A 20,982-nucleotide genomic window follows, 5' to 3' on the forward strand; every position below is an offset into this window, starting at 1 on the left:
CCAGACATGCGGCTCCATGGGGAACCACAAGGGGGAGCTGTTGCACTCACACTGGGACGAGCTGTGCAGCAGCATGAGTGCCACCTCATTGTCCAGTGAGGATGAGATCAAACACTCACGGCCAACACCGGGAGACGTTGATCCTCCGGAAGTGAGGGAATATCTCTCCACTGTGGTCAACCTCCTGCCCCCCAACCCTGGACAACGGGGAGCTCATCCCTATTCAGGTAGAGAGAGAGAGACAGAGAGAGAGAGAGAGAGAGAGAGAGAGAGAGAGAGAGAGAGAGAGAGAGAGAGAGAGAGAGAGAGAGAGAGAGAGAGAGAGAGAGAGAGAGAGAGAGAGAGAGAGAGAAGAAAAAGAAAGAGAGAGAGAAGAAAAAGAAAGAGAGAGAGAGAGAGGAGAGAGAGAGAGAGAGAGAGAGAGAGAGAATAAAAAAGAGAAAGAAAAGAGAGAGAGAGAGAGAGAGAGAGAGAGAGAGAGAGAGGGATGGAGAGAGTGTGCACTCAGGCCACACCTCCTTTTCTGGGACTACTGATAAATTAAATAGCCATTTCTTTTTATATTTTTTGCGTGCGTGTGTGCGTGCGTGTGTGTGTGTGCGTGTGTCTGTGTGTGCGCGTGTGTGCGCGTGTGCGTGCGTGTGTGCGTGTGTAGATGTACCAGACTCTCTGAACGTCTCAGGGTTGTATGGCTGCTGGTCCGAGCGCAGGCAGAGTCAGAACGCAGAGAGGCCGAGACACTTGTCCACATCAGCACACACCTGCTATCATCATCGCCAGCGTGGCGCAAATGCAGACGAGAGACCGAGCGATCTTCAGTCCCGCCTTGAACTGCTGCAGTCCCAGCTGAACCGGTCAGCACACACACACACACACACACACACACATTTCTTTTACATCTGGTGAAGTTTTCTGCTGCATTCTGATTTGGATCGGTTTCCGTCAGCTCTGTGGTTTTCTCGCTGCTCACGCTGTCTCTGTTTCCTGCTTTCTCGTTGCTCTTTCTCCGTCTCAAACTCATCAGTACTCTCAGAATATCCCTGCACTAACACACACACACAATCTTTCTCTCTTTCTTTACGCTTTCTGTCTGCAGACTGGAGACGCGGATGACAGCCGACATTAACGTGATCCTGCAGCTGCTCCAGCGACAGATGGCTCAAGTTCCACCTGCTTACAGCTCCGTGTCTCCAGCTCCAGCGCTCCATCACCCCGCTCCTACATCCGACCTGTACGGGGCTCCGATTTTCCACCCTGCGACACCTACCACCCCTACTGAACACGTCAGGGAGCCAAAACACTCCTCCACTGACACCGTGAGTGTTAAAGGGTTTCTTTGTGCCTGAGGTGCAGAGAATCAACAGCGTAAGGATTAAAACCGTATCACGTTAAAGTAGATCAGAATGATCGCATATCAAATGGGGGTCAAATCGGACTGTGTGGAAGCCTGAGGTTTAATTAACAGTAACATTAAGACGACTTCTTTTTTCTGACCCTCTCTCCTCATCGCACAGAGTCCACAGTCAGACAGCTGTAACCCAGAGTCTCACGCGTCCCTGTCCAGCGGCATCCACCTCTCCGCAGCCACAGACGACACCATGTCCATGTCCCCGGAGACTGACACAGAGCCGTGTGTCCCTAAGAATCTCAACATCCCTGAAAACCTGCAGCCTCACCTCAGCCTGCGTTCGCCTTCTCTCCCTGAGCACCTGGAGAGCCCGAGCAGCCCAGGTGACACGTCACACGTTCCAAGGCACCTTTCCGACCCCGGGCTCCCGGGCAGCTAGAGTCCTGAACGTCCTGCACCGTCTCCTTATCTCCACTGCTGGGCCACACGTGCGTCCAACATTAACTCTACTTCAGGATGGACCTGACAAGACAGATCCGCAGTCCTCCTCCTCCTCCTCCTCCTTCTGCTTCTCCTCCTCCTTCTCTTCTTCCACTTTTTCTTTACTTCTCAGATCTTCAGGAGACTGTGCGCTTCAAACGACCCGTAAGCCGCTACACACGGACACAACGTTCATCCGCGTCAGAGCGGAGACGACCCAGAGACAAACACGCTCGCTCGGATAACAAAATACAAAGCAGTCGTGTGTCTCCCTGAGCGTACGCACAACAAAGCACAGATCAAACGGTGCACAGGTTCGACTCCGCCGCGAGGACGAAGAGGCGAAGGTTTAACCTCCGAATTAACCCGAGCGACCGCTTACGAAGGCTGATTCTGATCGTTTTACCGTTTTAACGAATCAAATACGACTTAAAGGTCAGCGGCTAGAAAGAGACGGCGTGTCCCGACGGCGGGTTTATTCAACGCTAATCACAAAATCATCTGCCGAACGTTCCGCCTGTCCGTTTATTTTACGACGGATTTATTGCGAAAATTTAAAATTAACCTAGATTATTAAGCGTTTCACATGGAAACAGGAAGTTGTATGTAAAATTCATTCCATCGTCCTTCCAGGATTTCAGATATTCTTTTACCAAATGATCTTATACAGTATGTCCCCATATGTTCAGGTTTCACTATCGGCTTCTCAAAACAACAAACTAAAAGCTCAGCGTCCCAGAATGCAATGCGGTTATGTGACGGAGGTTTAGCATGAAAATCTGAACACGATTCTGTTTGAGCAGAGGAGCTGAGAATAAAGAATAAAGCACTAAAGCACCGCTGCGTCGCTCAATTCAGCTAAAACATGATTTACAGAGGGTATAGAAGCTAATCATCGGCTTAATGGCACATCAATCGTGTCCAGGGGGAAGTCGTGGCCTAATGGTTAGAGAGTCTGACTCCTAATCTTAAGGTTGTGGGTTCGAGTCTCGGTCCGGTAATACCACGACTGAGGTGCCCCCCCAACTGCTCCACGGGCGCCGCAGCATAAATGGCTGCCCACTGCTCCGAGTGTGTGTTCACAGTGTGTGTGTGTGTGTGTGTTCAGTGCTGTGTGTGTGCACTTTGGATGGGTTAAATGCAGAGAACGAATTCTGAGTACGGGCCACCGTACTTAGCCGTATGTCACGTCACGTCAGCTCTATGTCACGTCACTTCATTTCAGGATCATTTTGAAGGCGTGATTCTTTTCTGTAGGTAGAGAATAAACCCGAGTACAATTTACACGCTAACCGAACGGCATCTTGGGTAACATAATGAAAGCGAGACTAGACCAACGTTCTCTTCAATCCTGACCTCACGGACGTCATTATAACGTGGACGGAGATGATTTTTGAGTACTTCTCCAAGCACAAAAAGTGAGAGCGGTCGACGCGAGTCGGACTTAAAGCACACTCTTATTACTTAGCAGCTCAGATTTCATATCTTCCAGCTAGTTTAGAAGGTCGAGAAGATCCGATTGCACAAATACGATAGCACATGGATTTTATCTGTATTTTACTGATGTGTTCGGACGCCTGACGTTACCTCCGAGCTCCAATTCTTTTCTTTTCTTTAGCTTACTCTTGGAGATTGTTTTGAGTTCTTCTTGAGGCTGGGGTTTGCTAAGCTTTCCCTTTCTCTCTCTTTCTCTCTCTCACTGGATTTGAACTCGGATGAGTCACTGATCAGTTATCACAACTTTCATGTCCAGATCTTAGAGATCGTCCCTGAGAGCAAAATATCTCGGGCATTTTTGAACTGTGTGCATCTCAAGGATCAGTTACCGAACCTCAGAAATGTATTTTTAGTGTATAAACGTTTCAGTCGTCTTCTGATTATATTCTAGAGAATGAAGCATTCAGGGTTAAAAGACCCGACACATCAGGCACCACTGACACAGAACTGACACAGATCTGATACAGAACTGACTCAGAACTGATTCAGAAATGACACAGATCTGACCGAGGACTTGATTCAGAACTGATTCAGACTGATACAGAACTGACACAGAACTGACACAGAACTGATTCAGACTGATACAGAACTGATTCAGACTGATACAGAACTGACACAGAGGACGGAGAACCGATAAAATCGATAGAGACTATGGCTTAGTTATAAAAATGAAAGGTGTGTGTGTGTGTGTCAGGTAACATGTCACAGTGTATTTGAAGTGTGTGTGTCATGTAACATGTCACAGAATATTTGAAGTGTGTGTGTGTCAGGTAACACATCACAGTGATTTTGGTGTGTTTGTGTGTGTGTGTGTGTGAGAGAGAGAGAGAGAGAGAGAGAGAGAGAGAGACATGAAGGATGTGAATGTACATCAGATTCTTTGCCTGACTGTTAAAGGTTTACCAAAAAGCACAATTTTTTTTTTTTTTTAGATTAAAGTCTATTTATAACACAGCGTGATGGTGTGTGTGTATCATTTCTTAAATAAAGCTCGAACACCCTCACAGCCAGTGGTGTTAAAAGCTCCTTCATGTTAGTTTAAAAAGCTGCTTAAAATTGATTGATTGATTTATTTGTTTTTTTTTAAAGACACCTAACATATGAAGGGTTTGTCTCAGGTTTCATTTCAGTTATTACGCCCCCAATAAAAGATGACCAAAAAACTGGAAAGGAGAAAACAAAAATACTAGAATTCATTTTGACAATTTACATGAAAATTTGCCAAATAAATGTTAAAAAAAGGTGCTAAAAATAAATCTAAATTAATCTGTAAAAAAATCTGTAAATCTGTAAAAAAAATATCTTTTTTTACCCGGTCTGTTGCGATAAAATATCTAAGTATAAGGTAAAAAAATCTCACAACTTTACCTCAGCTCCAGTTTGTAACTACTAATTAAAAGCATTATTATTATTAATAATAATAATTATAATTATAAATTAGGTGTGTTGTGGGATAAATGACCATGATATTGATTTTTTATTTTATTTTATATATATATATATATATATATATATATATATATATATATTTTATTATCGTCCAGGCAGAAGTTTCATTCCTAATGGTGTTGCGTTTGGAGTCGTGTTCGATCGTGTGATCGTTTATTCGACCTCCTGAAATGTTGCTTAATGGAAAACGTTTTAATAGAAAATGTTAATGTAGAAAACTAGAATAATGAAAAGAGCTTTAATAAATAATAATAATAATAATAATAATAATAAACCCCAGCAGTCTCCCGCTGCTCCTGTGGCAGATGAAAGACTCAAGCTCACGTGAGTGGAAGAACGATGCGAGTTTATTAATAGAAAAACATTGCAGTTGGGCACACAGATGTAATCACATACACACTTCTTTTCAGAGAAGAGGGAACAGCTACTGAACAGCTACTGAACAGCTACTGAACAGTTCCTGAACAGTTACTGAACAGCTACTGAACAGCTACTGAACAGTTCCTGAACAGCTACTGAACAGTTACTGAACAGCTACTGAACAGCTCCTGAACAGTTCCTGAACAGCTACTGAACAGTTACTGAACAGTTAGTGAACCGCTTACAACGAGCTCGCCGTGAAGAACGAGGATCTGTATGCAAAAGTTACATGAACGCTTTCCTCTAGCTTATTTATAATATTTATATACGTATGTACATCTCTCACGTCGAGCACGAACATGCTTTGAAACTAAAAAATAAAAAGTGAAGAAGCGTGAACTTCTGTGAAGTGAAGTGAGGGGGAAAGGATTTTCTTGTCGTTTTTGAAACGTGTGAATGCGTCGTTCCTTTGTAGCCTGCACTCCGTCTTTCCCTTTAATCCTGTCGTAATCGGCTTCGGTGCGGCTTTAAAAAACAGACCTGCTGAAAACAGAGACATGCCGTTGTGTTGTGTTGCTATGACAACTGCCCGAACATGCTAGCTACTTCGGTCATTTAAATAAGACGCGAGCGCTTTGGATGATCGTTAACGGAAGAAGGAGCCATGTTTCGTTCTCGCCTCTTAAATCAGCTGCTTTGTGTTTTCTTTTTTAAATGAAGCGAAATCTCTCGTTAGGAAAGTTTGAGCATCAGCACCACGTTGGTCAAAAATACGGTAATTCTATAAAAACACCAGCTTAGCAGCGGCGCTTACAGTCAAGACGTGTGCTTGGTTGCAATCTGATTAAATAGAGTATCATACTGAGTGAAAAATCAGTGCTGCTGCTTGTTAACTAGTCTTAATCTTCTACTTGAAATGCAAGATGCATTACACTGAGTAACATCGTTATTTTTAAAAAAAATAAAAAAAAAAATAAAAAAAAAAATAAAACACTCTGGTCTCTGAATGCAGAAATATCTACACACGCCATCGCTGAATAACTAGACTTCAAACCGGAACGGCTCGAACACGAACAGATCAACACTTCAAAATGTACGAATGAAATAAACACACACGCTTACGCTCAGGTATGCATCTATAAACACATTCACACACACACACACACACACACACACACACAAGCCCAGAATCCTGTCCTTTAGCCGAGTCCTCCTGCCATCTCCACTCCTTTACAGCAGCACAGAAACCAGACCCCAGCTCTGGCTCCGGCTCCAGGTCTGACTCTGGCTGCTGCTCCGTTGTTGTGGCTCTCGCTGGGACTGGCCCCGCTCTCTGTGGTGGTACTGATGGTGGTGGTGGTGTTGGTGGTGATGGCAGGAGAGACGGGGTCAGTAGCAGTGGCGGCCTCGGCGGCACTGTTAAACACGCAGAATCTCCAGACAGTTGTTGTAGCAGATGGCAATCCAGTCGGGTTGAGTGGACGCCCACTGCACGTTGTTGATCTCGCCCTCGGCTGTGTAGGCCAGGATCGGGTCCTCGATGGCGCGAGGCATCTGCTGGATGTCCCATATCAGGGCCTGGTGATCGTCCGCTACATGGGCGGGTGGGGGCAGGGTGGGGTGAGAGAGAGAGAGAGAGAGAGAGAGAGAGAGAGAGAGAGAGAGAGAGAGAGAAAGAGAGAGAGGGAGAAAGAAAGAGAGAGAGATAGAGAGGTGAGAGAGAGAGAGAGGTGAGAGAGAGGTGAGAGAGAGGTGAGAGAGAGAGAGAGAGGGGTGAGAGGTGAGAGAGAGAGGTGAGAGATGGAGATGGAGAGGGAGAAAGAAAGAGAGAGATAGAGAGGTGAGAGAGAGAGGTGAGAGAGAGAGAGGTGAGAGAGAGAGAGAGAGATGAGAGAGAGAGAGGTGAGAGAGAGAGAGAGAGAGAGAGGTGAGAAAGAGAGAGAGAGGTGAGAGAGAGAGAGAGAGAGAGAGGTGAGAGAGAGAGAGGTGAGAGAGAGAGGTGAGGATACATGCAAAGACATGCACTAATGAAGGAAGGAGTTACATTTAAGGCTGTGATACATTTTACTTTTAAATACTTCAGCGAAACTCACTGTGTGTTTTTCTTTGTGTTACAATTTACTACTACTTATTTATGTTCAGTATTATAATGTATTATAAGTGTGTTACCTGCAGTACAGATGTGGCAGGAGGAGTGAGGGGCCCAGGCGATGCCGTTTACACATGCACGGTGGTTGTTGAGCCGAGCCACAGGCGTGCACGGCACACGCACGTCCAGAATGACCACCTGAGGAAACACACACACACACACACACACACACACGGCCGCCAAGTTAACGCTCCGAGTCGACTACTTTATGACCCTCGACTCTCCCAGATGTGCGTTAGGTTACCTCCATGCCGTCCATTGCCATAGTAGCAAGGTAGTTGGGGTCCTGTTTGTTCCAGCAGAGGCGGAGCAGCGGGTGGTGCTGAGGATCCTCGTAGATGATGGTGCTGTGCTCCAGGTGACGGAGGTCAAACATGCGTACCGAGCCGTCCGCTCCGACCGACGCGAACATATCACGTCCTCCACCTGCACGGCTGAAGGCGATGTCATACACCTGCATGTCACACACACATGTTACACTGTAGGTGTTTATACTCATGCGTATGAATATACAGTAACAGATGCGGAGCGTCATCGTCACCACGACAGAGATTGGATCTCACCTCTTTGTCGTGGGCGATCAGCTGGGTCTTGACGTGTCCCGACACCTGGTTGACTCTCCCCAACACCTGTCCTGTCTCCAAGCCCCAGATAGTACAGGTGGTGTCAATACTGGAGGTTCCTAAAGGAGCACAAGATTCAAATATGAATATCAGACAAAAGCAAGTGAGGATTCTTCCACCAACAAAAGAGGCTGCTGTATGGACTGTATAGAGAATTTATCTAGAGATTTGTTTAAAGCTAAGACGACACGTCACACTCCTCCGTGCGTTTTAATTATTCACCTGTTAACATGAAACTTGAAGCTTTATAAAAAAATAAAAAAAATAAAAAAAAAGGAAAACATTTGCCTAAAACACATATAATAAGAATGACTTTATAGGAAATAAGATTAACTACATGCTTCTGGGTTTTCTAAATACTCTCCCAAAATAAAAATAGTGGATTGATCTTTTACGATTATGGACACTTCAGGGAATCCAACACATCATGGAAGTGATTCTGGACACGAACAGAACATATGTGAGAGAATCTCACCCAGAAGGTTGGGATCCACCTCGTTCCAGTCGAAAGAAGTCAGAGGAGCGCAGAAGTCGGAGTTCTTGTTGTTGTTGAGGAGGCATTCGAGACGCGTCTCTGTGTCATTTACCTGGGTGTAGAGAGAGATACAGAGAGTGACAGAGTGAGTGTGTAATGTGGTAATGAGCTCGTACACACACACCTCACTTATGCATATAGATTTTGGGCTTTTATTTTGCTATCCGTTTATTTATTTGTTGATCTTATCAATTTGTTTTCATTCCTTGTCCTTTTAAATGCTTTGGAAATAAGTGTACAATTCGTGGCTGATTTGAATTCAATTGAGACAGAGACAGAGAGAGAGAGAGATGCATGTTACAAACCCTCCAGATACGAAGGTAATCTCCGCTGGTGGCCAGCAGGTCTGGGTAAACACCCTTGGTGTCTGGGATCCACATGATCTTGGTGGTGGGGTACGGATGATCAAACGTGTTCCTGCACACAAACTCACTGCTCTCCTCATCCAGACCCACGAGCTGCACCTACACACACACACAAACACATGCACTATTAAAGCCACATAAGAGTTTAAAACAAAAGACACAGCAGTCCAGGACCCATGGGCCCTTTTAGAATTACACTATGGGTTTTATTAATCCAGTTAATCTGATTTATCCAATTGTGTCTGTTACATTCTTACTCAATACCCAAGTACGACGTCTAACAGACGAGACGTCGCGTTGGAGTCGTAGCTGGAGCTGGTCTTCAAAAATGGTCTTTAACACACCATATAAACACACACATAAAACACCTTAGTCAAGGAGGCAGGACACGCCCACGTTGCGGGGGGCGGGGCATATACAGTCTAGTTAGAGCATTTCATTGGACGAACACAAACATAGTGCAAGATGAGTCAGGGGGATAAAAATTGTTTTATTTTGTATATAATATGTTATTTAAAAAAATATATATGTGTGTGTGTATATATATATATATATACACACACACACACAACTCTTTATGCGATGCTGCAAGATTATGTTAAAGACATTTTTAAAGTCATATAAATACAGTTAAGGATAAAAACAACTTAAGTAACAGGAAGCTAATCATAAACAAAGCTAGCTAACGTTTAGCTAATCGACCTCACGGCTATGTTTACGACTGCAATAGCTCGATTTATGTCTATTTGTTCAGCGTGTAATGTGAACGGTGGGTGTTAATAAAAGGTTTAATGAAGATAAAGTGTTAACCTTGTTGTTATATTCCTCCACAAAGCTGCCTAAAGCCAGTCGAAAGCGTTTATCAGGCCGGACGCTCCAGTTCATGGCGTAAACCGTCCACGGCGCCTCGTATTTATAAATCTCTTTCCTCTTACCGTGCAGAGACATGTTTCAACAACAAAGATGCAAAAAATAAACAACCAAAATCCTCCAAGAAGCAACAGCGAGGGAGATTTGGGAGACGAAAATGTCCCGCGTTGCTATTTTTTTTTTTCTTAGACAAAGGCGTCTGTCATGAATAACAACACCGTGCAGCAGCAGATTAGCACCGCGGCTAAATCACCGGATTAGCCGTTTCCGTTTCACACCTAAAACACTAAATCACAGGCATCGTTTTATAACCCGATTTATATTAGATCAGTACGACGTTTAAACGGTCTGCATAAATCCACTTTTCAGAGCAACAGAAGCGAGCAAAGAGGACAGAAGGTTTTTCATCAGAAAATGTCTTGAGTGATTTCAAAATAAAAGTCGCGACATGAAGCAGTAAAATGTGTGTGAGAGATGATAGATTGCTTTAGTTTTATATTTAAAAAAAAAATGCATTCTTAAAAAAATAAATAAATAACGTGAGCTGGGATTTTATAAGTAAGTGGCTGCAAATTGCACAGAAATTTTAATACAAAATAAAAGACACGAGCTGCAGTAAAATGTGTGTGTGTGTGTGTGTGTGTGTGTGTGTGTGAGAGAGAGAGAGATGATAGATTGCTTTAGTTTATATGTCAAAAAAATACATTCTTGAAAAAAATGTGATCTGGGATTTTATAAGTAAGTGGCTGCAAATTGCACAGAAATTTTAAACAAAATTTATTTTAATACAAAATAAAAGACACACAAGCTCTTTTTAATACGTTAAATTCCATTTTGGATAAATTAATTTTAATAAGAGCTTGGGTATACTTTACTACTTGAGCGTGATTCTTCACGGCCGTGGTTTAAATATAGTAAGACTTTTGTGAGATATTTTTAAACCTTTCTGCAAATACGGCGTTGTGAAATGTACGTGTGCGCATGCGCAAATAAAATGACACGGTTGAGGAACGAGTCGAATTTTTTTTTGAGTCGGCTCTTGTCGTGCTGATTTAACCATATGGCTGAATAGATTTTATGAGGGGCAACGCAAGTGTTTGTCATTTTGATGTAATTACAATTCACGATACAAGAAAACTTTCAGAGAACGTTGCTCCCTTTTAGAAAAAATTGCCTTGAGCAGATTAGGAGCTGAAAGAGTCGGTTCTTTTCTTGGTGAGTCGAGTCAAATAATCTGACTCTCTGAATTCGAACACCAATGCGCATGCGCAATACAAATCTGTAGACCCCTGGTAGCCTGGCAAGTTAATGGTAACGGCGACCAAGATTTATTTAATTTTTTCTATCAAGGGAGTAGAGATTCAAGGTAAATTTGTCAAATAAAAACGTTCGTTATTCTTTATAAGTTGTTCTAAAACAAATCTAGCGAAAAAAGTGAACGTTTCTTCTAGGTTTGGGTCGTTTAAATGCTTTAAGATTGGTTAAGCTAGCTAGCTAACTAGTCAGACGTTGTCGCGCGTGCGTGCTTCGACTGAGTCATTATACAAGTTTGATTTTAACTTAAAAAGTTATTTTCTTACTTATGTTCTGTCACTGGATTTAAACGCATAGAAAGTACGTTAATACACGCAGTGAAACAAGTACATGTATGTGACATTAGCAATCGACAGTGAGAGAAATTGCTAATGCTAACTACCAAATTAACGTCACCTCACCGAATTATTGCACGTGACGCGGATTTATTTTAACCAGTGTTTGTCTGCTGGTTAAGTTTGACATTTAAAACGTCAACCAAGACTTAAAAAAATGTTTTTTTTGTACTTGGTTTGCCATGGATTGCTAATGCTAGCAGGTGCTAGCTAGCAGGTGCTAAAGCTAAAGTGCTAGTTTGGAATGAAATGGGTTTATTTCTAGCCAGCTAAAGAATGTTGTCTCGTTTCAGATCCATCATTTAAATGTAAAGTTCCTGCATCGACATTAAGTCAGTTTTTTATAATACACTTTCTTTCCTTTTCTTTTTTCTTTTCTTTTCTCATACAGTTGAGTGAAGGTTAAAGTGACCGTGTGAACAGAAATGATTAACAATACATAAACTCTAATCCTTGACTGAGTCATATGGCTGTGCACCTGTTCAGTCTTCAGTAAGAGTTTTAATCCTGGTCAGGATCTTGGACGATCTGGAGACAGGAATACATCCTGGTCTATCGCTGGGCTCAACACATTCAGACATACAGGCAATTTAGCATTATCAATATAAAGAATATGGGAAGGCTGTGGAGATCCAGGAGGAAGAACTAACTGGACGGAGATATGCCGATTGTTTACCGATAACAGTAGACGAACATGGGGGCTGAGGGTTCTTTAACTGTCGCAGCTAATCTGATCGTATCGAGTGTTTAGTGCAGAACATGTGTGCACTCAGAACATTTGGATTCTCACACAACTCTCCCTAACAAGTGTTCACATTGCTTTAGTTCATACATATGATTAGTTTTCTGCAGTATTTATGCACGACCTAAAGCCATGTCTGTCTCATCTTGGTTTTGTTGCTTTGCTTCCAGGCTGAGTGATGAGGCGCTGTCTCTTCTTGCTCCCTGCACTTCTGCTGCTGCTGGCTCTGCCTGACACCAGAGGGCGTTACAACGACGATTTTGATGATGGCGAAGACCAGGCCGAGTTTGATGACAACGACTTTGCAGAGTTTGAGGATATCGCCGAGGAGCAGGCGGTCGAGACGGAAAACAAGCCTCCAGCCAGACAGATGCCTTCTTCCGCTCCAGAGGAGGACGATGAGGATGAAGCCACAGTGGAGAATGAGGATGGACAAGATGAGTTTGAGGATGGCGATGGACAGGTGAGCCTGATGCTCATTCGCAGCTGAGATGAAAGTCGATGGCCTGGTATTTTTGTTTTCAGATTTTTGTTTTGTGCCACAACAATACAGGGAGACAGAAGAAGAAACCGAGGAAAAGGGTGTGGGGATGTAAAAGGTACATTTGCTTGTGGTAGGGATGTGGTAGCCTAGTGGTTAAGGTTTTGGACTACCAATCGGAAGGTTGTGAGTTCGATTCCCACGTCCACCAAGCTGCCACTGCTGGGCCCCTGAGCAAGGCCCTTAACCCTCAATTGCTCAGTTGTATAAAAATGAGAGAAAATGTAAGTCGCTCTGGATAAGAGCGTCTACTTAATGCCGTAAATGTAGAGCTTTATCTTGCCTGAGGTGCAGTTGTTGGTTGGATTGTGTGATTATAACGATGTGGTTTTACATTACCGTTGATGTTTGGTGTCTGTCATTACAATATATAAGAAAACGTTCTCATTTGTCAATTTGCTCTTTTTAAGCTGTAAAAATACATGAGTTTTTGCATTTTTGTTAAATATATTTTCAAACCTCATGATGATTGCAATTAATTGTGATCATAACTTTTAAGAACATCTGTAATACTCCAATTAGTTTTTATTTAATGTGACCATTGTCTTTTATATGGGTAAGAACAAATTATTAATTTTCCTTCTGCATTTTAAAAAAGGAATAAAGTTTTTTTTTTTTTTTTAACTCCTGAGATCTTTAGTTAGCATTGTTGGAAGTTATGTGTATGAGTATTTTCATTCATTGAGATCCCAGAAGCATCAATGCTTGTTATATGAGGATGATTTGCAAAAGAAAAGCAATAATTAATATATTAAGTTTTACTTCTGCTTTACTTAGATGGCATTAAAGAGGGGGGAACGTTCTTCAGCAGTTATTCCTACTTTCATTTGATATAGCGGTCACAGGTTTCTTTTACTTAACTGAACACGCAGTCATAGTTCTATGTACGACTTTACAGGATCAGGACATTTACATCTATGACAATGAGGAGTTTGAGGGCCAAGACACGACCAGCCCCTCCAGCAAGGACACACTAATCTACCGTGAGGTAAAATGTCTTGTGACCGTTGTGCACATCAGTGCTGAAAATGACAGATGACTGATGTTTTACTGACGTGTGCTAGGTCCCAGCACATCTGCAGAACAGCTGGGAGAGCTATTACATGGAGATCCTGATGGTGACAGGTCTCCTGGCTTACATTATGAATTACATCATAGGCAAGAACAAGAACAGCAGACTGGCTCAGGCCTGGTTTAACTCGCACAGAGAGCTGCTGGAGAGCAACTTCGCCCTCGTCGGTGAGCGTCTTTTTTCCTTGCTTCCTCCTGACCTGAATTTACCTCTTCTTTACCATCTTATTTACATTTCATTGGGGTAAATTTAGGTACTGTGTTATGTTGTATGTTATTGTTGAGATTGATTGATTAATTTGCTGAGTTTTGGTCCACCGTGTGATTTGCAGGTGATGACGGGACGAGTAAGGAGCCCACCAGCACAGGGAAGCTGAACCAAGAGAACGAGCACATCTACAACCTGTGGTGCTCCGGACGCGTGTGTTGCGAGGGCATGCTCATTCAGCTCAAGGTAGATGCACAATGTTCAGTCGTAAAAGGTTTTCCATAGTTTCTCAGCGAGAAGACGCGTTTCTTTCATTTTGTACTGGAGCCCCAAGGCTAATGAGTAGCTGAAGCTTCATGCAAGCTGCAACCTAGGGCTGGGCGATAAATCGATTTTATCGATTAACTCGGATGTGTAGTTTACATCGATTTGTTTGAATGAAAATAGAGATACACAAACAACATAGAGATACACAAACAACATGGCAGCGAGCAGGGAAGAACTTATTCCCAAGAAAGGCACATTGTCATCTGTCATATGGAATCGGTTCTGTTTTGCGGCGTCAGACGCAGAACACACAACACCCCGATGCAAAGTGTCTTTAAAGTCTGTTGCTAGCAAAGGTAGCAGTACGACTAATTTACTGCAGCACCTTAAACAGAGGCATGCTGTCGAGTGGGAGAGATGTCGCACCCTGCGAAATGAAAAAGACCGCGGCAGCACAAACAAACCGCCAAAAAACAACCTGCCGTCTTAGAAACATTTACAAACTGTATCCAGTATGATAAGAAGGGGGCCTGTTGGAAAGCGACCATGGAGGCAGAGAATTCCTGTTATACGCAGCAACAAACATTATACTCTATGTTGTGTATTGCGACTTAAGTAAAGTTGGCCGCATGTTCACAGATTCGAGTTTCCCGAATCAATAACTCCTGAGTTAAACGCTCTTATTACACAAATAACACCTCCTTTTTTATCGTAGTAATGTAGAGAGGCAGCTATAACCCAATTTTCCTCAATATCAGCTTTCCTCCACGTTGGACAAAATACATAAGTGCGAAATACATATGTGCGAACACCTAAGAGACAGATTCCAAAGGACCGTCTGCAAAGTGCAAAACCCGAAAAGCGAATACAATAAAAACAGTCAATAACTTCACTGTAATACACTGTATTACAGTGGTTATTGACTGTTTTTATTGTATTCGCTTTTCGGGTTTTGCACTTTGCAGACGGTCCCTTGGAATCTCTCAGGTGCATAGAAGCCTTTATTATTGCCACATATACATTACAGCATAGTGGAATTCTTTTCTTCACATACCCCAATAGAGGAGGTTGGGGTCAGAGTGCAGGGGCAGTTATGATAGTGCCCCTGGAGCAGGGAGGGGTTGAGGGCCTTGCTCAAGGGCCCAGCAGTGGCAGCTATGCTGTGCTGGGCCTTGAACCCCGATCCTCTGATCAACAACCCAGAGCCTTAACCAGTTGAGAAACCACTGCCCCATGGGCATTGGTGACTCAATTGGTGGCTTTTGTTTTTTTGCCCCTAGGGCTGGGGACAAAAATTGGTACACAAGAGACACCAGTTGAAATAAACCTCTACTACAAAAGTCTAAATAAATAGTGCCTATTTCTGATACTTTGTGCCAAATTTCTATATATGTAAACATTTAAGTTAAAAAAAACGCATCATTGCACCTGTAATGCTAATTTACTTGCAGCAAGCAGCTGTTCCAGTGACACAGTCCTTTTTCTTGTGCTCATCTAGTCATATATGGGGGAAATGTGCCATTCTCTGTAGTACAAGGGTCAATGGTGTCTGAGGTGGGGAAAGCTTTGTTTACCGTAATATGCAGTTTGTTATAAATGAAACGCAGCTATTGGAAAAAAAAATGAGCTATCTAATCCTTACTGAAAACGTACCCAGCCCTGATGGGTAACTAACTTGTGCAGTCCTGAGTGTAGAGTATAAGTGTTAAATACAGTCTCATTTATTTACTTTATTGTTTGCAGTTTCTTAAAAGACAGGATCTGTTGAACGTCCTGGCCAGGATGATGAGGCCTGCTTGTGATCAAGTGGTAGGTGTATTTATATAAATATACACTTTCACTATACAACTGTTGTGTTTGTTTTTTGGAGAAGCAAGAGGTAGTTAAATTTTTTTTTTCTTGTTGCTTGTCTCTCATCTCTCCTCAGCAAATCAAAGTAACTCTGAACGACGAGGACATGGACACGTTTGTGTTTGCGATGGGAAACCGGAAGGCCATGGGGCGCATGCAAAAGGACATGCAGGACCTGGTGAGGACACTCTTAAGCAAACGAGAGCTCCGTCATGCAACAACGTTTTTTTTTTTTTTTTTTTTATCCTCTTACTTTAAATTTCTGTCTGTATTGCTGTTCTTCAGAGTGAGTTCTGCGGAGACAAGCCCAAGTCGGGGGCGAAGTACGGCCTCCCTGACTCTCTTGCCATCCTATCAGAGATGGGTGAGGTCACGGATGGACTGATGGACAACAAGGTGAGGTGTACGAAGCTTGCGGTACACTTGAACCTACCATAGATTCCCTGCGTTCTAAAGTTTTTCCCTTGCTTGCTCCTAAATCTTTTGGATTTTCTTTTCTTTTAGATGGTACACTACATCACCAACCATGCCGACAAAATAGAGTCCGTCCATTTCTCGGACCAATTTTCTGGTCCAAAAGTTATGCAAGAGTAAGCGATTGACATCTGTATACACGTGTTCTGTATGTTTTGATGGTTATGGGTCTAGTGTTTAAACTTATTAACTTTCAAACTGTCTGGTTGCCTGGTCTAGAGCCAATTTGCACCATCCGATCATGTGACTTGATAGGAAGAACACATACCAGTATTCAAAAATATCCCGTTATGACATTATATGCAACCACGAACGTGACGTGTTTTATTTATTTATTTTTTTTTTTTTAAATTTCAGTCACAAAAGTGACTAAAAGCTAATAATCGTCCTCGCACTGATATACGAGTCTAGCGAGAAGGGAAAACAGGGTCCTTATGCTGATGTTTCAGAGCAATAAGCCACACTATAATGGTGGGATCCTTCAGCATTTTGACAGACAGGATGTCGTTTTTAATCTTCCTGATATGTGAATTTGCTTCTGAATGGATTAAAAACTGGATTTGTAGGGACGTAAACGTCATGTTGTTCTTATTGAACAAGGTGAAAATTTATACGTTATCCTTACAAAAACTTGACAAACCGTTATTTCTATTTTTCATGCTGTTGTGTTTGTGTTTTAGGGAGGGTCAGCCCTTAAAGCTCCCCGAGACCAAGAAAACACTACTGTTTACATTTAATGGTGAGAGACAAAGAAACACTGAGGAAATCATCTACTAATGATCTATTTATAATGTTTTTAGAATTGTGTACCGAGTATCTGAAATGTTTGTGTCTCTAGTGCCTGGAATGGGGAACACTTCACCCAAAGACATGGACAGCCTGCTGCCGCTCATGAACATGGTGATCTACAGCATCGACAAAGTCAAGAAGCTACGCCTCAACAGAGAGGTGAGCGTGTGTGCGCGCACACACACACACACACACACGTACGTGTACCTTATTTCAGATTATTTTACGACGTGTGTGTATAGGGGAAGATGAAGGCGGAACGGAACCGCGCTCGCGTCGAAGAGAACTTCCTGAAGCAGACTCACGCTCAGAGGCAGGAAGCTGCTCAGACACGTCGGGAGGAAAAGAAGAGAGCGGAGAAAGAGAGGATCATGAACGAGGAGGACCCTGAGAGACAGCGGCGCCTAGAGGTAGGAGACGGAGATTGCGGCGAACAGATAATTGTAGAAATGCTGAACAACATAATTGAACCATTTCACCAGTGACCGTGAGACTCGTGTCAGTCATATGTTTAAATAATTTAGTTCCTGTCATCATAAACATGTAATCTTTGATGAAAAAAAAATAAAGCGCAGTCGTATTAAACGGCAACATAAATCGTTCGCTTTTAGAAAATCAGTGTTTTCTGTCTTTCAAAAGAAAACTTTACTGATCGATTTATGTGCAGAACGGAACATGTTACAGTCCAGAACAGTGTTTAGTGTTCATAATGTTGTTTTTATCTACTACATCACTTTACAGGGTTTCCGCGGGGTCATAAAAAGTCATAAATCTAAATAACAATAAGTATTTAAGGCCATAAAAAGACATAAAAAACGTCCGGATTTTCCATACAAGGTCATAAAAAACATTTAGCCACGTCTTAAATTGATCTGCTCATCCATTCATTTGTTCTTCAATCAAAATGCGCTCGCGGCTGCAATGGCATTCATTTGTTTCGCCTGTTGTAGTTCTGTATGAGGAATCTGGGTGGTATCACACTGGTATCACAGCGTTCCAGAACTACAAGGTCCATGCGGCAGAATACAGACTTGTCGGAAGGACTTTCACAGAAACCCGCACGAACTCCGAACATACTGTATCATACTGAGTCACTGCTTAGTTTAATTGAAATCATCCTCGCTATCACAATGGGAAAATGTACCTTTAAGGATCTGTGGCTCGAAGACGGTGCGTTTAGTAGCTGCCTCAAGCCCGTCGCTAACAATCGGTATCAAGCCTATTGCACTCTGTGTAAGAAGACATTGGAGCTGTCTAGTTCAGGCATAAAAGCCTTGAAGTCGCATGCAAAGTCGGAAAAGCATATCGTTGCTGTAAAAGGCCTGCAGCGGGTGCAGGCGATCCGGCTCCGTCACTAACGTTACCCGGTCCAAGTACAGCGCGGGATTCTGTTTCTGTCGCATCCAGTGCCACACACAGTGGTTTCGGATCAACCTCCACACTGAAAGCGGAGGTCCTGTGGGTGTTGAATACTATAATAATAGAATTACTCTTTAAATAATAAAACTTATTACTTTCAATGAAAGTCAATAATAAAGACTTTTGAAAGGAATTTTAATGACTGAAGTTCTTTATTGTAATTCGTGTAGGTCATAAATTCAAATCATAATGGTCATAAAAAGGTCTTAAAAAGTCTTAAATTTGACTGATTAAACCCTGCAGAAACCCTGCTTTATATCAGGGTTTACAGAGCAGTTCATAAATCATGTACCGACTGCAACGACTCACCGTCCATGAAGTATTCTTGTACATGATCGATTCTTTCTGTGTTCGTCTCTCCTGCAGGAAGCCGCTCAGCGCCGAGAGCAAAAGAAAATGGAGAAGAAGCAGATGAAGATGAAGCAAATTAAAGTGAAAGCCATGTAAACCCCCCCCAACACACACACACACACACACACACACACACACACACACACACACACACACTGCTTCCATAGCTGCTGGCATCTAAGAATGTATCCATTGCTTCCATAAGATCCAAACTTGTAAGAGTCTGATAGCCGTTAGCTTTCAGGTTGTTTTTTTTAATTGAAAGAAACAGTTTCGAATTTGATTTTCTGCTGCGCCGCGTTTGTCCAGTAACCGAGAGACGCCGGACGTGAGATCTGCACCTCCTCGACGTTTAAAGGTCTGATTAGTTGGAATAAAACTATGGCGATGAAATTAAAAGAATCTCTTAACTGAATTTCGCACTTAAGGGTCTGTGTTATGATGCGTGTACATTTCAAAATGCTGATGAAATAATATAATGATAATGATGATGAATTTTCCAGATGACTCAGATTTTTATTTAGAATTTGAAGTTTTTAATCGCCCACCTTTTTAAGTGTGACGTTCAGTTTGAGATTTTAGATTTAGAACCAAGTTTCAGCTTGTATTTAATTAAAAAATTCTAACGGCTAAATTCACCCAAAAGAACCGAAACACTCCTGGTTTAGTAGCAGCATCTGAGCAGAGAGCTTAGTGGCTTTAGTCAATTAATGTACTTCAGTCTGTGTAAGATGATTTAAATAAAGAATACAGAATCATGTGAGATGAATACACTACAAAACTATGTTTAATTTTCTCTCTGTAATGTGATCGTGATGGAAAAGCAGGAAAATTGATTTATTTACGCTACTAAACTCTTGTAATCCTATTTAATATCGAAAGGAAAGACACAGTTTTTAATAATGAGATCAATTCCATTATACCCAGATTAAATAGATCACGAATAACCACTTTTAACGTTTGTTTGTAAGATTTAAAAATATTTGATCAAGTCCAAAAACAATCCAAAACTAATGATTAAGGATTTCTGAAGTGACCCTGCACTGGATTTGCTCCAGTACGTCGACGTCTAGCCGATTCATTCTGTTTAAACATCACCGGCCCTGAAATTTCTCACCACCCAAATGTTTCTGTCTGTTTTTCCGGAGAAGTAGAACCACCTCTTCCCACATGCCGGGTCTCACCTGTAGCTCAGTACAGAACTTGCTCCACCTGAATCACCCGAATGCTTCCCTTTGGTCCTGCGCTGAGCTGTGCAGCGTGTAAGCTTTCTTCCGTATCATACGGTGACGACGCTGTAAAACACGCCTCACTCGTCTCGTATCAATTTTCACACCTTCGTCCGTCTCAGAGCTGTAGTTTTCCCCGCTTTCACTTGAACCCGGGCGAGCGAGGAAGCACACGGTGCGTTTTATAATACTGTACACTCACAAAAATTCATCTCCTTTTATAGAAAAAAATGGCGACCGTTTTACTTTTTATGAGAAAACGAACGAGAAAGGGCTCGGCGTGTCTGTCTTCGTTCACTCACAGCAATCACTTTATGTATTTAATAAGATTTTTTTTCTTTTTTTTTTAATTTATAATTTACGTGTGTGGTTCATCTGTCACATGGATGTGTTTGTTGATGCACATGAGAAGCGTCACACTTCAGCCTGTTTCTGTACAATTTGTCTTTTCGTCCAAAGAGACGCTGAGCAAAACCGAATAAAACATGCACTGAACAATTGAACTGAAATTACTATTTTTTTTTTCTTTAATTAAATTGTCGTTTAAGTGCACGAATCGCATACGAAGTGTCCGTTTCATACCCAAAAAAAAGCCACATTTCGTCTACTTAAAAAAAAAAAAAGTTAAGAGAATATTATCATCACTGAGACTCGGTCATGTGCAGTGACCTCACCATGGGGCATAGCTGAGTAACAATCTGGGGTGAAAAAACAA

The 20,982-nt window shown here is 42.3% G+C and overlaps 3 protein-coding genes across 5 annotated transcripts in view; 2 read left to right on the forward strand and 1 right to left on the reverse strand.

Moving 5' to 3' along the window:
• The window catches only part of kcnh6a (potassium voltage-gated channel, subfamily H (eag-related), member 6a), a 38,385-nt gene extending 34,121 nt beyond the window's left edge, over positions 1-4,264 (forward strand). Inside the window, exons 13-16 of one of the 2 annotated variants that reach the window (XM_060893110.1) lie at positions 1-227; positions 656-854; positions 1,097-1,316; positions 1,515-4,264. The exon at positions 1-227 is cut by the window's left edge and continues 31 nt beyond it. In XM_060893110.1, the coding sequence (XP_060749093.1) occupies positions 1-227; positions 656-854; positions 1,097-1,316; positions 1,515-1,787 (919 nt within the window). In that variant the 3' untranslated portion in view covers positions 1,788-4,264. The remainder of the gene's footprint in view (positions 228-655; positions 855-1,096; positions 1,317-1,514) is intronic. The other variant, XM_060893111.1, reaches the window with a different exon arrangement.
• Positions 4,265-5,103: 839 nt separating this feature from the next.
• Positions 5,104-10,097, reverse strand: dcaf7 (ddb1 and cul4 associated factor 7). Of its 2 annotated transcripts, XM_060893157.1 has the most exons (8): positions 9,617-10,097; positions 9,071-9,139; positions 8,747-8,905; positions 8,382-8,493; positions 7,847-7,965; positions 7,528-7,737; positions 7,304-7,421; positions 5,104-6,726 (listed from the first exon to the last, which is right to left on the reverse strand). In XM_060893157.1, the coding sequence occupies exons 1-8, from the start codon at positions 9,752-9,754 to the stop codon at positions 6,554-6,556; spliced, it is 1,098 nt and encodes a 365-aa protein (XP_060749140.1). In that variant the 5' UTR covers positions 9,755-10,097; the 3' UTR covers positions 5,104-6,553. The 2 variants fall into 2 exon arrangements, with proteins under 2 accessions (XP_060749140.1, XP_060749141.1); XM_060893158.1 differs by lacking the exon at positions 9,071-9,139 and having other exon boundaries at positions 9,617-10,096.
• Positions 10,098-10,929: 832 nt separating this feature from the next.
• Positions 10,930-20,770, forward strand: ccdc47 (coiled-coil domain containing 47). The gene is made up of 13 exons (XM_060892615.1): positions 10,930-11,042; positions 12,238-12,530; positions 13,507-13,596; positions 13,673-13,847; positions 14,012-14,133; positions 15,898-15,963; positions 16,082-16,183; positions 16,291-16,401; positions 16,510-16,595; positions 17,160-17,218; positions 17,318-17,427; positions 17,511-17,678; positions 19,054-20,770. The coding sequence occupies exons 2-13, from the start codon at positions 12,246-12,248 to the stop codon at positions 19,132-19,134; spliced, it is 1,455 nt and encodes a 484-aa protein (XP_060748598.1). The 5' UTR covers positions 10,930-11,042; positions 12,238-12,245; the 3' UTR covers positions 19,135-20,770.
• The last annotated feature ends 212 nt before the right edge of the window (positions 20,771-20,982 follow it).

Source organism: Tachysurus vachellii, chromosome 18, assembly GCF_030014155.1.
Source record: "Tachysurus vachellii isolate PV-2020 chromosome 18, HZAU_Pvac_v1, whole genome shotgun sequence".
Taxonomy (NCBI): domain Eukaryota; kingdom Metazoa; phylum Chordata; class Actinopteri; order Siluriformes; family Bagridae; genus Tachysurus; species Tachysurus vachellii.